Source organism: Hippoglossus stenolepis, chromosome 17 (genome assembly GCF_022539355.2).
Source record: "Hippoglossus stenolepis isolate QCI-W04-F060 chromosome 17, HSTE1.2, whole genome shotgun sequence".
Taxonomy (NCBI): domain Eukaryota; kingdom Metazoa; phylum Chordata; class Actinopteri; order Pleuronectiformes; family Pleuronectidae; genus Hippoglossus; species Hippoglossus stenolepis.
The window spans coordinates 4,266,140-4,279,984 of record NC_061499.1 but is presented as its reverse complement, the minus strand read 5'-3'; the positions used below and the strand labels follow the sequence as shown (position 1 = coordinate 4,279,984).

General features: G+C 46.7%; 2 protein-coding genes across 3 annotated transcripts; one reads left to right on the top strand and one right to left on the bottom strand.

Annotated features, from left to right (window-relative positions):
* Positions 1–96: 96 nt before the first annotated feature.
* Positions 97–5,590, bottom strand: usf2 (upstream transcription factor 2, c-fos interacting). The gene is made up of 11 exons (XM_035183388.2): positions 4,702–5,590; positions 3,992–4,035; positions 3,296–3,411; positions 3,002–3,121; positions 2,705–2,861; positions 2,496–2,580; positions 2,198–2,242; positions 1,814–1,872; positions 1,645–1,736; positions 1,434–1,562; positions 97–1,236 (listed from the first exon to the last, which is right to left on the bottom strand). The coding sequence occupies exons 1-11, from the start codon at positions 4,737–4,739 to the stop codon at positions 1,147–1,149; spliced, it is 975 nt and encodes a 324-aa protein (XP_035039279.1). The 5' UTR covers positions 4,740–5,590; the 3' UTR covers positions 97–1,146.
* Positions 5,591–6,744: 1,154 nt separating this feature from the next.
* On the top strand, positions 6,745–13,437 carry LOC118125037 (lamin-A). Of its 2 annotated transcripts, none has more exons than XM_035183386.2 (13): positions 6,745–7,525; positions 7,881–8,233; positions 9,653–9,809; positions 10,235–10,360; positions 10,447–10,617; positions 10,827–10,952; positions 11,166–11,386; positions 11,527–11,800; positions 11,876–11,983; positions 12,082–12,201; positions 12,285–12,341; positions 12,529–12,723; positions 12,821–13,437. In XM_035183386.2, the coding sequence occupies exons 2-13, from the start codon at positions 7,896–7,898 to the stop codon at positions 12,854–12,856; spliced, it is 1,929 nt and encodes a 642-aa protein (XP_035039277.1). In that variant the 5' UTR covers positions 6,745–7,525; positions 7,881–7,895; the 3' UTR covers positions 12,857–13,437. The 2 variants fall into 2 exon arrangements, with proteins under 2 accessions (XP_035039277.1, XP_035039276.1); XM_035183385.2 differs by having other exon boundaries at positions 12,526–12,723.
* Positions 13,438–13,845: the final 408 nt, after the last annotated feature.

Genomic DNA, 13,845 nt, shown 5'->3' with positions numbered 1-13,845 from the left:
GTTTTCCACGGAAACGCAGCAAACTGAGGCCGGAACACCTCACACGACCGAACCCTCTTATTTCAGCGCTCTACACCAATGACCTCTAAGCAGATAGACAAACAAACCTTATTTTAATGCCCATTTAAAAATGATTCACACGTTGAAAAGCATCATTTTCTCATTTCTCTGTACATTGCAGCTAGCGGGGGGAGGGGGGGACACAAGAGACCTAAACTCTCCATATGTGAAGACTTCATTGAGTCCGGGAACCACTTGCCAGTGCACTATCCCAATTACCTGAGCTATGTTAACACCTAGTTTCTCCAACAGGCTCCTATCAAGGCGTTGGAGTAGGAATAAAAACCACCAGGCCTGTGACAGCGGAGCGTCGTACACTTCGCCTGTCAGGAGAGTCTTATAGTTTTTGAATTTACCGACATCGGGCTACGTTTATGAAGTTTGTGAGCTCTGCCTGCTGCTGGGAGTGTCAGTGTCAAGAGGCAGGGAACTGCACACAGGTCAAATACATACACACACATGTTCCAGTGACAGTAAAAATATCCTCAGTGATAGTGATGAACACGATAAACATCTGATTTGCAGGTTAATTATTGGGGAAAGAGTAAATGCAGAAAACCAACACTTTTCCTTTCTGTGTACATTTTCCTTACAGACCGATAAATTAGAAGTAAACGGGAGCTATTTCCCATTTAGAAGCAAACAACTAAAAAGGAAAAACAAAAAAGGAGTTTGTGGTACGATTAAAAAATAAATAAAAGGGTGAAAATCAGCTAAAGTAAAATTTTCTGTGGCAGTTTTTATAATTTAAAGTAAAAAGACAGTCTGGTGCATGTGTGGTGGTGGTGGTGCTGTGCAGAGGTGGCGTCCCTCGAAGCGGAGGACGAAAGGTTCGGTTGGAGCTACACAGTCGACAGATTTCAGAGCGTGCAGCCGCTAAGCTGCCGCAGGTGGAAGAGGCGTGTTCAGTTTGCAGTCCTTCAGAGGGCGTCTCGAGTCCTGTGCGTGGTTATTTTTTTTTTGTTAAATCGGGTCCAACGTCTGATGGAAATTGTCTTATTTTTTTTTCATGGTGTCTCCTCCCCTGGAATTGTTCAGGCGGGTGGAGGAGGACGCGACGCCGAGCGCAAAGTGTCCGGCCCACGATCACTGTGGGGTCGCATCTCCGTTCATTTCTATGCCGTGCTGCTGCAGCTGTGCCCGAAGAAGTGCGTTGTCGTTCTTTAGCTCCTCGATCTGGTGGAAAGAACAGAAACGTTTAATTTCTAACTCGTTTTTATCCTTGGACGGTTGTTAAATGATGAATTAACAGTGTTTATTTATGAATACCACATGTGATAATTAAAGAAACTGGCCCTTTGAATTATGTTTATTATAAATCCCAGGAAACCTGCTTCTCAACATTATGTTCTGGTATTAGTCAGAATAAGAACCTGTTGTCTAAGTAGCTCGTTGTCCATCTTCACCCGCTCCACCTCCTTGCAGCTCTCCTGCAGCTGCTGGTTGCTCTGACGCAGCTCCCGGATGTAGTCGCACGCTTTGTACAGGATGCTTCCTTTACTCTGACGAACACACAACAGAGAAACAGTCAGAAACCTTCTCTCGTCCAACCTGAGGTGCAGCGGCTCAGCGTGCAGGACTCACCGCTCCACTCCTGCTGTCCACGCTGCAGTCGGGGATGATTTTCGACAGCGTAACAATCCAGTTGTTAATCTTGTCTCTTCTTCTTCTCTCCACTGCAAAGAAGGAAATTATTTATCTTTAGCCACGATTTGATGATATAGAATTTAGTCGTGACAGAATTCGCACCCACCTTCATTGTGCTGAGCTCTTCTCCTCTCGTCTCTGGGCGCCCGTGGACCCTCAACCTTCCTGTAAACACACAACAAAACCACTCTGATGATGTGACGGGAAGATTTCCAATATCATCTATCACCTGAACTAGAATCCAGCTACTGAACTAGATTTTGTTATCATCTTTTCGTGGGGATGTGTGACGAGGAGAAGCCCGGAAACACAGTATTAGTTTGGGTCTTTACTAAAAACACAGGTTTATGGGATTTGTTTTAAAAAAGGAATCTTAACCTGCGAGTAAACAATCAACATGTAAAATTCAACCATACGAGGATACTAGTGATTGATTAGGGATCCTATCTCTACAACACGTGATGGGGGTGTGTGTGAAAGTTGGTCTCACCAGTTCGAGCTGCCGTGCTGCAACATGTCGCTCTCATCAAGGTCTCTGGGGATGGCAGGTAAGTAGGACAGAGTGTGGATTTCAGATGTTGGATGTTTTAAATGACGGATATTGATTGTATGTTTCTTTTTACACATAATGACAGATGGATGCAAACAGGGGAAAGAAGAAGAAGAACAAGAACAACATCCAATCCACTGTGAAGTAACAGGGGTGAGAGGATGTGAAGTAAACCAAACACGTGGGTGAGAGTTATGGTGATGTTGAATTTGCGGGGGAGTGGGGGGGTTGTACTCACGCAGTGTAGGTGTGTGTGCGCGGTGCGATGGTGCGAGGGGCCGCCTGCAGCACCTCAGGGGGGCTCATCATCACGTAGAACTGACCTGGATTTAAAAAGAGAAAAATTAGAACAAGAAAATCTCACAGAAATCATTTTATCGTGCACATATATATATTTGTTTATGTCGCTTCTTCGCCACACGATGATGATGATGGTGGTTCTCTCACCTCCTGCCTGCGTGATCGATGGGTCGGCGGTGGCCTGCACCGACACGGCTGTTCCATCGCTGACGGTGGCGGCGGGGAAGTAAGCGAAGCGCGTCTCTCCACCCACCGTCTCCCCGCCGGGACTGCCCCCGTTACTGAAAGGGTTCTGGATCACAGCCTGGAAGAGGTAGAGGCAACAGAGCTCAGAATAAAAACTGATTATATTCTAAAACAAATGCAAGTGTAATGATTTAAACATGTAAAATGGCATCACATCCCATCCTGCTTCACTCTGACATTCCACGCATGTCATCTCACCTGTGCCACAGCCTGAGGGGCTCCGGCAAACGCCGCGGCGGAGACGACGCTCACGGCTCCGGACCCGTCAGCGGCGGCTTCTAACTGATCATCCGTCACCTGGACCACCCGATAGGTCACCTGACGACGGAGCAGAGAAAAAGCTTCTGAGCACGAGTGAGGAAACTGATTATTTACACTTGTGTGTGTCCACTGACGTCCTGGAGATGGAGGTTGTCTCTGTGATTCAGATCAAATAGCCTTTGCTTTGAATAATTGAGATTTAAAAACTGCTCTTGGGTTTTCCACGCTCACCTGTCCGCCGCTGTTCTCTGTGCGAAACTGATACTGCACATTGTGGTCGACGAACGCGCCCTGCGGGACACCGGTGATGGTCACAGAAGCGTGCTCCTCCGCCCCCACCACGTCTCCTGCAACACACAGGTCAACACGCCCATTCAAACTTTCAATCCAAAGAAGAACAATGAAGAAAAACAGTAACAACGACCCAAACATCCGTCCTGAGAGATCCCGTCACAAGTGGTTTGTCTGTTCACACCTGGTCAAATTTGTCCTGAATGTGCAAATGAACACAACAAGACCAAAAGAGGATGTTTTGACCCAGTGTTTACAGAGGCGACATCGTGGCCGTGGCAACAAACAAATCAACAAATGGACACAGAAGCTTTAAAAAGACACTTGATTCATAGTGAAACTGGCTCAGGACATGTTCACACAGCTGAAGGAACGTGGCCACATGCGCCTCAGACCACATTTGAAGGTGTGATCTGATCTCAGGACGCATTCGGGTGAATTCAGATCTGAACTCAGCGCTGGACAGATGTTCACGTCGGGTCTGATTGAGGTTAAAGAAGCGAACTCCTCTTGATGAAACAAATCATTCAAGGGGCTGATATCACTGTGTGTTTAATGTCGTGCAGCTTGATTGAATCTAAAGCGACTGTTGAGTAACGTTTGTCTGTGTTAGATTAAATTTAATTAGATTCTCACCTTCCTGTAACTGCACCACCTCCTCCGATTCCTGTTTGTCGTGACTGAAAAACAAAAGAGAAGAAGAAGAGTGAGATTTCCTTTCAATCATCATCAGTGTGGATTGTCTGTAGTGTAAGCTATAACAAGAAGATGTGACAGAAGGGCGCCCCCTGGTGGTGATAGGAGAAGATGATGGCTGGGATATAAAGTAAAGTATAACTGACGTGCAGGGGTGACAGAAATCACATTTACTGCAACTTCCAACTGGAAAGTAAGAATTATCTCACTAATAAAACTCAAATGTGTGCGTTTTGGATTTGCTGCACAATTAAACACTAACTTATATATATATATATATAAAATAATAACACAAGTAAAACACACCCCTGCTGGTTTCATTGATGCATTTTAATCCTAAAAAAAAAGAGCTGCACCAGATATAAAAGTGCAGAAACTGTGCATGTAAATCTGATCGCACGCACAAAGTGCTGCTGTGCATTGGAGTTTAATGTCTGCGGCTGCAGGAGCCTCAGGTTTCTGCACAAATCATCTCCCTGGATGCTCGAACCCCGACTCATCCGGGAGACGCTGCACTAAACTCGGCTGGGATCAGGTGTTGCGGGACAGGGGGGGGTGGGGATCTGGATGTTTGCAGGGTGTCCCAGGGCCGAGCTGGGAGCCCTGACACAGGGGGGGTGCAGGAAGCGGCCAAGCACCGTCGTCCTCACCTCGCCGAGCTGTCCAGACTCTGCTCCAGCAGATCCATGGAGCTTCTCTGCTGGCCCCGGTGGTGCGGGGTGTGGGGAGGGGGAGGGGAAGACGCCGGGTGTTCAACGACACGGATTCCCGGAGATGGAAGCGCTGATCACGGGGACAAACACACGGGTCATGTGAGAAAGACAGTCCAGGACACGTGAGGCGGCGAGCGGGCAAGAAGCTAAAATGGAGGCCGCGGCGGAGCAGCACGGATCCGGTCTGTGCGGCGGAACGAGACGGGGGGGGGAGACAAACCAGCCCGGCTGTTCGCGCTGCTTCCCCCGGCTGTGGTGCTCCGGCTCCCGGTGTAGACTCCTCGACCCTCCGCGGTGGACTCCCGGGTGTGCAGATGGAGGATTATATCCGTATTAACAAGCCGCTGGAAGTCGGGTTCGCCCTTGGTTTGCTTTTTTTCCTCCGTTGCTCCGCACAGCTGCTGTTTATCCGCGCAAAGCTGCGGCTCCGACAAGACGCGGAGTGGACTCGGTTCTGCGTTTTATTACGCGACGGAATTCGTGTTTTAATTCACCACATTTGCTTTTTTATTTAACTTTTGCCAAAAAAAAATATATTTCACACGGTGTCAGCTGCTTTTTATTGCACGTGACTCGTTTTGCAGGCTGCGTTTTGCAGGATAGAGAAAAAAACGGGGGGAGATTGTGCGTGTTTCTGCGTGAAACGCGTCGCCACACGCGCGGGGTTTTCATCCAAGTTTTTTGGACACAACCTGCACACACGCGTTTGGATGACAACACACACACACGTATTCCAGAGCAACACAACACACACAACGAGCTGTCAATCAGCGGCCCGGTGGCACTTTGTTTTTCCTGTTTTCGGCCCAGGTGACCGCGGGGATCCAATCCGGGTTTTCCCTCGAACCACATGACAGGGGCGACGCCGAGCGCGGCCATGAGCAGACGCGCAGCGAACACACGCTCCTCGTAATTCACGGTTTTATGTCGTGTTCCGACAGCGAGAAGAGGCTTTTTACATTTAATGATATTATAGAGAAACACAGAGGGGTGAAGGTTGAGGTGGAGAAACAGCAGAACAGCTGGGGGGGGTTCAGTGAGATCCAGGGCAGCGCGGGGGGGGAGCTGCTGATGCATCTGTCAGCAGAGGATTCACACATTCATCATTAAACTCACTCATCGAGTTATTTCATTTTCTTTTGTTGACTGAGACGAATCCGCTGCAGCCGCCGTCACAAAGCTGGAGAATCGTGAATGAATCACCTCATTTCACAGTTTGCAAGGGAACAGGAAGAGCTGTGTGCACCATAAAACAACAGGAGGCTCGTTTACACGTTTTAAAGCCACCAGAAAATCTCCCACTATGATGTAGAATCAAGAGAGAGAAAGTCCACACAAGCACAACAAGTCAAAACAAGGAATGACACTCAGCCAAGGCCCAACACTCAATTCAAGATCCAATAATTATATCAATGCCAAACTTTAATGAGTTCTTTCTTGGCCCATGTTCCATCCTCCACCAGAGCTGCTCTCAGACCTGCTCTGAAGTCTAACGTAAGCCTAACCCTATATAGCTCCCTGGTAAAATGTCCGGATAATGTAAAAGGTTTTTATTTGCATTAAAACCTGGATCTGCACATCTGCATTTGCCCCATTTTTATTCTCTTTTCCTGCTCCAGGCCTCATCCCTCCTTTTTAAGTTCGGTAGAAACTGGTTTTGCTTGATCCTGCAAACAAACACCCTCAAATAAATCAATACTCGACTGTGGGGCCCTGTTGACCATTGAGCTAAAGGCCTTGACCATGTTGCACGGCCGTTCTTCATCCCTCTACCCTGTCTCCCTGTCTCTCTACTCCAATAAAGGCAAAGCATCATGAAATATTTAAACAGGAAACAATACATGGAGGATAATAATCACTTTCATACTCGCACTGAGCCCATGACTGACGGTGAGGGATCACAAACCTAATTTTAAAGGCTCACAAATCAGAAAAATGCACTTTTACAGAGTTAGAGTCCAACGTACCAACATTTTAATCATGTAAAAAAAACGTTATTTGAGAAATTAGATAATAAAATCTGTCCGTTTGCAAAAGAAACCCAGTGTCTGAAGTCGGCTGGATCATCACAATATACAGATTATATTACTATCACATTGTAAAAGGCTCGATATCATGTGCATCGTTTCCAGGGGACAGAGGCTGTTTCAGATCTTTTGAAACATGAAGATCTCCCCAGAAGGAGTCTGTACAGATCGGGTTTAAGATATTGAATATTTTTAGAATATTTGAAGAAATCCAAATCTCTGGAGGCGATGTTACATAAAAAAATAAGTGTCTTAAGACTCTAGTTCTGTGTTTCAGGGTCGAAAAACAAAAAGTCTGAAACCTCTTGTGCAACTTGTTCACTTTAACTTCACAGAGAAACACGAGCAGTGCGGGTTTGAGTCAAATACTGTAAATGACAGGAACTCAGCTCCCAAACAGCAGATCTGCTTGAAATGATCCGTCGGTGTTGTGTGTGTCTTTGAGTGGACGGTGACTCATTCATCCAGCCTGCACAGCCAGAGAGAGAGAGAGAGAGAGAGAGAGAGAGAGAGAGGAACAACCACAGTGCCAAACTTGAGGCCAACCTCTCTCCTCCCATCTCATTCTTTCCTACATGGGCACTCACAGTTTGCAGACAGCGCAGTAACAGACCGAACTCTGTTGGAGAACGAAGACAGACACTCACATCACCGGAAGACAAAGAGAACTAAGAGAAGATCCAACAAAAATCCTCGGAGCAAACTTCTCTCATCCTCTCAGCAGCTCTCAAAAGGTAAAACCTGCCAAAAAGAAAACCTGCCGTCTTTTGTGCAAAGACTTAACGTAGATTCTTTGGGTGGAGTCGATGACCCCTCCCCTGTCTTTCGATGAATGATGACTCTTCGACTCTGGTGTTGAAGTCACGACTTAAAATTAAACTTCACCTTGTGTTGAGGTTCTCAGATGCATGACAGGTTTTTTAATCATTGTTTGTGTAAGTTTATTTATGGTCAACTTTGACCGCTTTCTGTAAAAGTCCCCTATTTGCATAATTATACTGGAATTATCAAATTCCTGTATTTACTGTGATTGGAAAAGAAAGTGATTTAGAGTCAGCAGGTGGATAATCATGATTTTCTCTACAACAGTAACAGATCGGTGCAATGGCGACACCCAAAACCACTCCGCGAGGTGCCAGCTCACCAATATCCCCCAACCGCATCACCCGGCTGCAGGAGAAGCAGGACCTGTCCAACCTCAACGACCGTCTGGCCGTGTACATCGACAAGGTCCGCTACCTGGAGAACGAGAATGCCGGCCTGCGTCTGCGCATCACCGAGTCCGAGACGGAGGTCAGCCGGGAGCTGACGGGCCTGAAGGCCGCCTACGAAACCGAGCTGGCCGATGCCCGTCAGACCCTGGACTCCGTGGCCAAAGAGCGAGCCCGTCTGCAGCTGGAGCTGGGAAAGCTGAAAGACGACTACAAGGAGCTGAAAGCCAGGTGGGAAACTGCTGCGGTCCAAATCTACATCTGACCGCATCTACCACAGTTTGTTTTGTGCATGTGCTTGCAGAGAGAAAAAGTAGGAATACTTTCAATATAGTTATAATTAATACTAATTAGGGGGGGTTATGGGTGCCCCATCATTTTAGGGCCTTGAAATCCTTAAAACCACCCCTGTGTGTTGCCAGGGTGTATATAACCTTTAAATGACAAAATATTCCTCTTAGAAATGAAAAGCTAAGTTCATAAGCAAATAAATAAAGTGGTATATAAAATAAGCAGCGCTATTTATATACATATGTAAGTTTTATATCCTGCTGAACATGGTGGCTCCAGTGACAAGACATGGCGATCGCAAAGAATTCACACGTGGCCCCTTTAAGGGCTTTTAATGATACAGGCTCATTACTCTGGTATGTGCAGTGGTTTATTGTCGCTAATTTTAGCATTAGACGGATAAAGATGTGTATCTGAATCACAGTCAGTTCTTCTCTCACTTTTTACCCTTGTGACCACAATACCTGTCGTTTAGCTAAAGTAACTATAGGTAAAGCAAGATTATTTTTTCTTCACTAAACTAAACAGCAAGGATTGTTCAACTAGTTGCCTCTTTTCCAAGAAAGGCTTTTGGTCAAAATCAAAAATGGATATAAACCCGTGATCCAGATATTTGTATTATCTGATGATCATGAAACATCTTTCCCCCCCCGAAGCTCCTGAATCCTCCGTCTTCAGCCAAATCTTCCTCAGTTTGCTTCATTCATTCCTCCGTCTGTGCCCGAGTGAAAGTGTGTGATTGCAGAGTTAATGTCTACAACATGTGATTAACAACAATGACTCATTAGCTCCTCGTAAACGATGCTTGTTTAACTTCTGCTGAGACGCTGCTGCTGCTGCTGCTGCTGCTGCGGCTGCAGCCACTCCCTGGCGTTCACATACCCTCCTCATTGCTCACTCTTTGACGTTGGACTTCCACTCCGTCTCCTTCTTATGCCGCCACATCCAGAGTCTGATGACTAACTCTTTCCCCGGGTTTCTCCTCCTTCAGCAAAGCAATCATTATACACACAATACGTGGCAGCAGCTCCTGCCTCCATTACTTTTCCATAAATATTGAGATGATGGCCCTCGTGTGTTTGGCAGGAGTCACGCCGTTGCCATGGCAGTTTCTCAGCTCAACGCCAAAGGCTGTGGCTTGTGGCGACCAGATACACCGGCCTGACCGCAGAGCATTGTGGTCTATGAGTCATACGCGCCGAGGTCTTTCCCAAAGATTCAAAAATAGCTCATATTTGATTCATTAGAGACTGTAAAGGAAACTGTAGTAACACAGTTTCCACTTGGTTCTTAAGTTGCAAAGCGAATGTCGTCTATTAGCATTAAAGACACGTGACCCTGTTGGCCTCTCTGTCGCAGGAACACCAAAAAGGAGTCCGAGTTGGCCGGAGCGCTGCAGAGAGTCAAAGACCTGGAGGCTCTGCTGAACTCGAAGGACGCGTCCCTGACCACGGCTCTGGGGGAGAAGCGTAACATCGAGGTGGAAAACAGGGACCAGAGGGCCCAGGTTGCCAAGGTACACTCAATCCCACGCTCCATTCAAAGATCCCAGTGGAAACACATCTGGGCTCAATTCTGCACAGGCGGCCTACAGGACACCCAGCGTTCAGTTTGCCCCTCATATTCCTCCTTTGTGTTTTCAGGGAGACTAATACAACCGTTTCTTTTTACTTGTGCCACTAGCTATGTATTTTTCAAAGGGCTGAGTTCAGCATGGAGACTCTGTCAGGGCCACGTGAGCTCAGATATTTTGATTAAAGGACAGTTTTCCTGCTCCCATGCCCACTTTTAGGAATAAACAGACCAAGTGGTGCAGGCGAGTGGGAAATATGCACTAACCACAGTGTATTTACTGCATACTGCTGTATTGCACGGCCTGTTTATGTGAATGTCTGCGCGTTTGCTTTGAACTAATATTCCGTTTCTTGTTGGCTCGTTTAGCTGGACACCAGTTTGAGCGACGCCAAGAAGAAGCTCCAGGACGAGATGCTGAGGAGAGTGGACGGAGAGAATCGCATCCAGACTCTCAAGGAGGAGCTTGAGTTCCAGAAGAACCTCCAGGCGGAGGTCAGAGAGAAGCTCTCATCTCCACCAAGGCCTTTCACTTTCTCCACCCTCATGTGTGCTGAATACATTTGTTAACTCTCCAACAGGAGCTGCGGGAGACAAAGCGGCGTCATGAGTCTCGTATGGTCGAGTTGGACAACGGCCACCAGCAGGAGTTTGAGAGCAAACTGGCGGAGGCGCTGGTGGAGTTGCGTTCCCAGCACGACCTGCAGATCAAAATGTACAAGGACGATATTGGGAAGACCTACAACTCTAAGGTGGGCCTTTGATTTAATGTTAACATCTTAAAATGACAAACAGCACAGAATAAATAAATATCCAATGAAGACATCATCACTCGGAAGTACAGCAGCAGTTTCACAAAGTTGTTGTAATCGAGCAAAAATGATTTTCACATCACTCAGAGTGAAGTTACAGTCTTTTCTCAGTTTTATGGATCTTCTGCCTCGTTGTTTGTCCTCGTCAGCTGGAAAACGCTCGCCAGTCGGCGGACAGGAGCAGCCACCTGGTGGGAGAAGCACACGAGGAGCTGCAGCAGACACGGATCCGCCTGGAGTCCTCGTCGTCTCAGCTCAGCCAGCTGCAGAAACAGGTTCTCAGAAACAAACAGCTCTCAGTCTCGACATCGCTCCACACTCCAGATTCTCATCTTTGCACCAAACATCATCAAACTTATTTCTTTGCAAGATAAAGTTGTTTTATACTTTTTCCATCAAATTCAATACTGAGTTTTACATTTCTCTTGCATTCTCCTGCTGATTATTAGTTTTCTGACTCTATTTGCACTCGTCTGCTCCTGATCTAGCTGTCGGCCTGTGAGGCGAAGGTGAGGGACATGGAGGCCGCTCTGTCTCGGGAGCGGGACACCACCCGTCGCCTGCTGGGAGACAAGGACAGAGAGATGGCCGAGATGAGGCAGCGGATGCAGCAGCAGCTGGATGAGTATCAGGAGCTGCTGGATGTCAAGCTGGCTCTGGATATGGAGATATGTGCCTACAGGAAGCTGCTGGAGGGGGAGGAGCAGAGGTACGTTGGGCTAGGTCGAGTCTCTGCTGTGGGGTCATGACGACTTTATTCAATAGAACCAGAGTTTTGCAGCAATAGGAAAGTTTCAGTTATACCTCTTTGTCTTTATCTTCATCCCTCTATCATGTGTGTCCCTGCAGACTGCGACTGTCCCCCAGTCCTCCGCCCACTAGAGTGGCAGGAAGTCGTTCCTCTACCTCGGCAGCTCACTCTCGATCCGTCCACTGCAGCGCTCAGAGCTCTCCCACCAAGAGGCGCCGGGCCAACGACACCGACAGCGAGGCCTCCAGCTTCGCAGGAGGAGCTGTGGCCCGCACTCGCATCACCCAGCAGGCGTCGGCCAGCGGGCGGGTCACTGTGGAGGAGGTGGACCAGGAGGGGAAATATGTCCGACTCAGCAACAAAGCAGATGAGGTGAGAAGAGGAATATATTGGTAGGATGATTAAACGTTATTTACCTTTCATCCAACCATCAACTTTCTCCTGCAGGATCAGAATCTAGGGAGCTGGCAGGTGAAGCGACAGGTGGGGTCGGGCGCAGCCATCAGCTTCAAGTTCCCGACTAAATTCACCCTGAAGGCCGGGCAGAGGGTGACGGTAAGAGGCACCTTCATTCATCTCCATCACCGAACTGGACTCAGTAAACACACTGGCAGTTATCACACCCAACACTGTGTCTTTTTCATGGCGGTCAGATCTGGGCCTCTGGTGCTGGCGGAGCCCACAATCCTCCCTCTGACCTGGTGTGGAAGACTCAGACGTCCTGGGGCACCGGGGACTTGTTCCAGACGACTCTGATCAGTGCCAGCGGAGAGGTGCGTAACTTTATTTAAACATAAAGCGCATATGATTACATGAATTTCTACTTTAACATGTTAATAAACACGTTTTCTTCCAGGAAATGGCAATGAGGAAAGTCACCCGCATACAGTTTGAAGACGAGGACGATGACATGGTGAGAGAAATGATTTATAATAATGATAACTGATAACATCCTGTATCTATGCACTGCATGACATATGAACACCAATTAACCAATTAATCTAGACATTTAGACAAAGAGGCCTTTTCCCTTCGCTTGTTTCTTCTTGTTGAGTTTTTTACTGGCCAGTATGTGTGTTTCCGTCTCTCTGCCTCAGCAGGTGGCTCACAGCACTTGCGGGGACGGTGAGTACAACCTGCGGAGCCGGACCGTGGTCTGCGGCTCCTGCGGACTTCCCTCGGACAAATCCAGCAACTGCTCCGTGACCTCGGCCTCCCGCTCCTTCCGCAGCGGAGGCATCTCCGAGGGTTTACTGCCCCACTCCTACGTGTTCAGCAGCAGCACTCCTCGCAGGGTGGGTTCTGCTACAAGGCCTGAGAAAATAAATTATTCAGCGACTCTTGGCTGAGTGTTTTCATGTAATTAACACGCTTTGGGGTTATTTCTTTCAGGCTGGATCCAGAGTGGAGACCTGTCCAATCATGTGAGCCCCGGGATCAGCGATGGAAACACGTAGACTCTGTTAGTTTTCAGTTATTTAGTCCTTTAGTTAAAAGTCGTAGTTTTTAAGTCCATTTCCTGTGAGTAATTCCCAAGATCTTGTATGCAATAAAACTTTATACTGCTTTTTTATAATGTACATAGGCATGCATACAACATATATTCTTGAATTTAAATGGCGATGTAAGCAGCCATTTTTATTTTTATTGGTGTCATTAAGAATTGGAAACTTCTGCCAGTTTTCCACCCGACAGTAAAAGAAGAAACTAGCAGCAATTTTAACACATTAACAAATTAAAGCAACAGTTTGGTCAAATTTATTCTAAAAGAATGTTACTGGTAAATTAGTGGTGGGTGAAATTCACAGCTACTGTAACTTTAAAGATCAGGCTTGACTTATTATACTATCACATCAGATTCGCATCACGCTCTGTAAACATACTGACGCAGCAGGGCTGCAGGGAACTGAGTAAATTTCTTCTGGAGTTAAAGTAAAGTGACTCCAACCCTGCAGATCCACAGAATATTATGTATTTTTGACTGATTTTAATAAACATGTTTTCAGAAATGTTGTGTTTGTTAATAATGATTTGATAGTTGTTGCTCTTTCTTACCACTGCATGGAAATAGGCTACTGAAACTGTTGGGTCAGTTATTTTTGACTGTGATTCATTTGCAGAGTCTGCAGATTATTCTAAAAAGTGTGGAATTCATATCTACAAATCTCAAAACTTCAGATTATTGTACCCTTCATTCACATATTCATATATATACATAAAAAACAACTTCATTGAATCAAAACAAGAGAGACCAAGGATGAAGATGTTCAGGTGCCGATGCGAAGGATGATTAAACCTTTATTGTGAAATTAACCCATAACCCTGTTGAAATACTCAGACTTCAGCTTGAGGAACATTTTAAGAAACTTACTTGAGATTTGCTTTGCTTGATAATTAATTAAGAGTCAATAATTGTC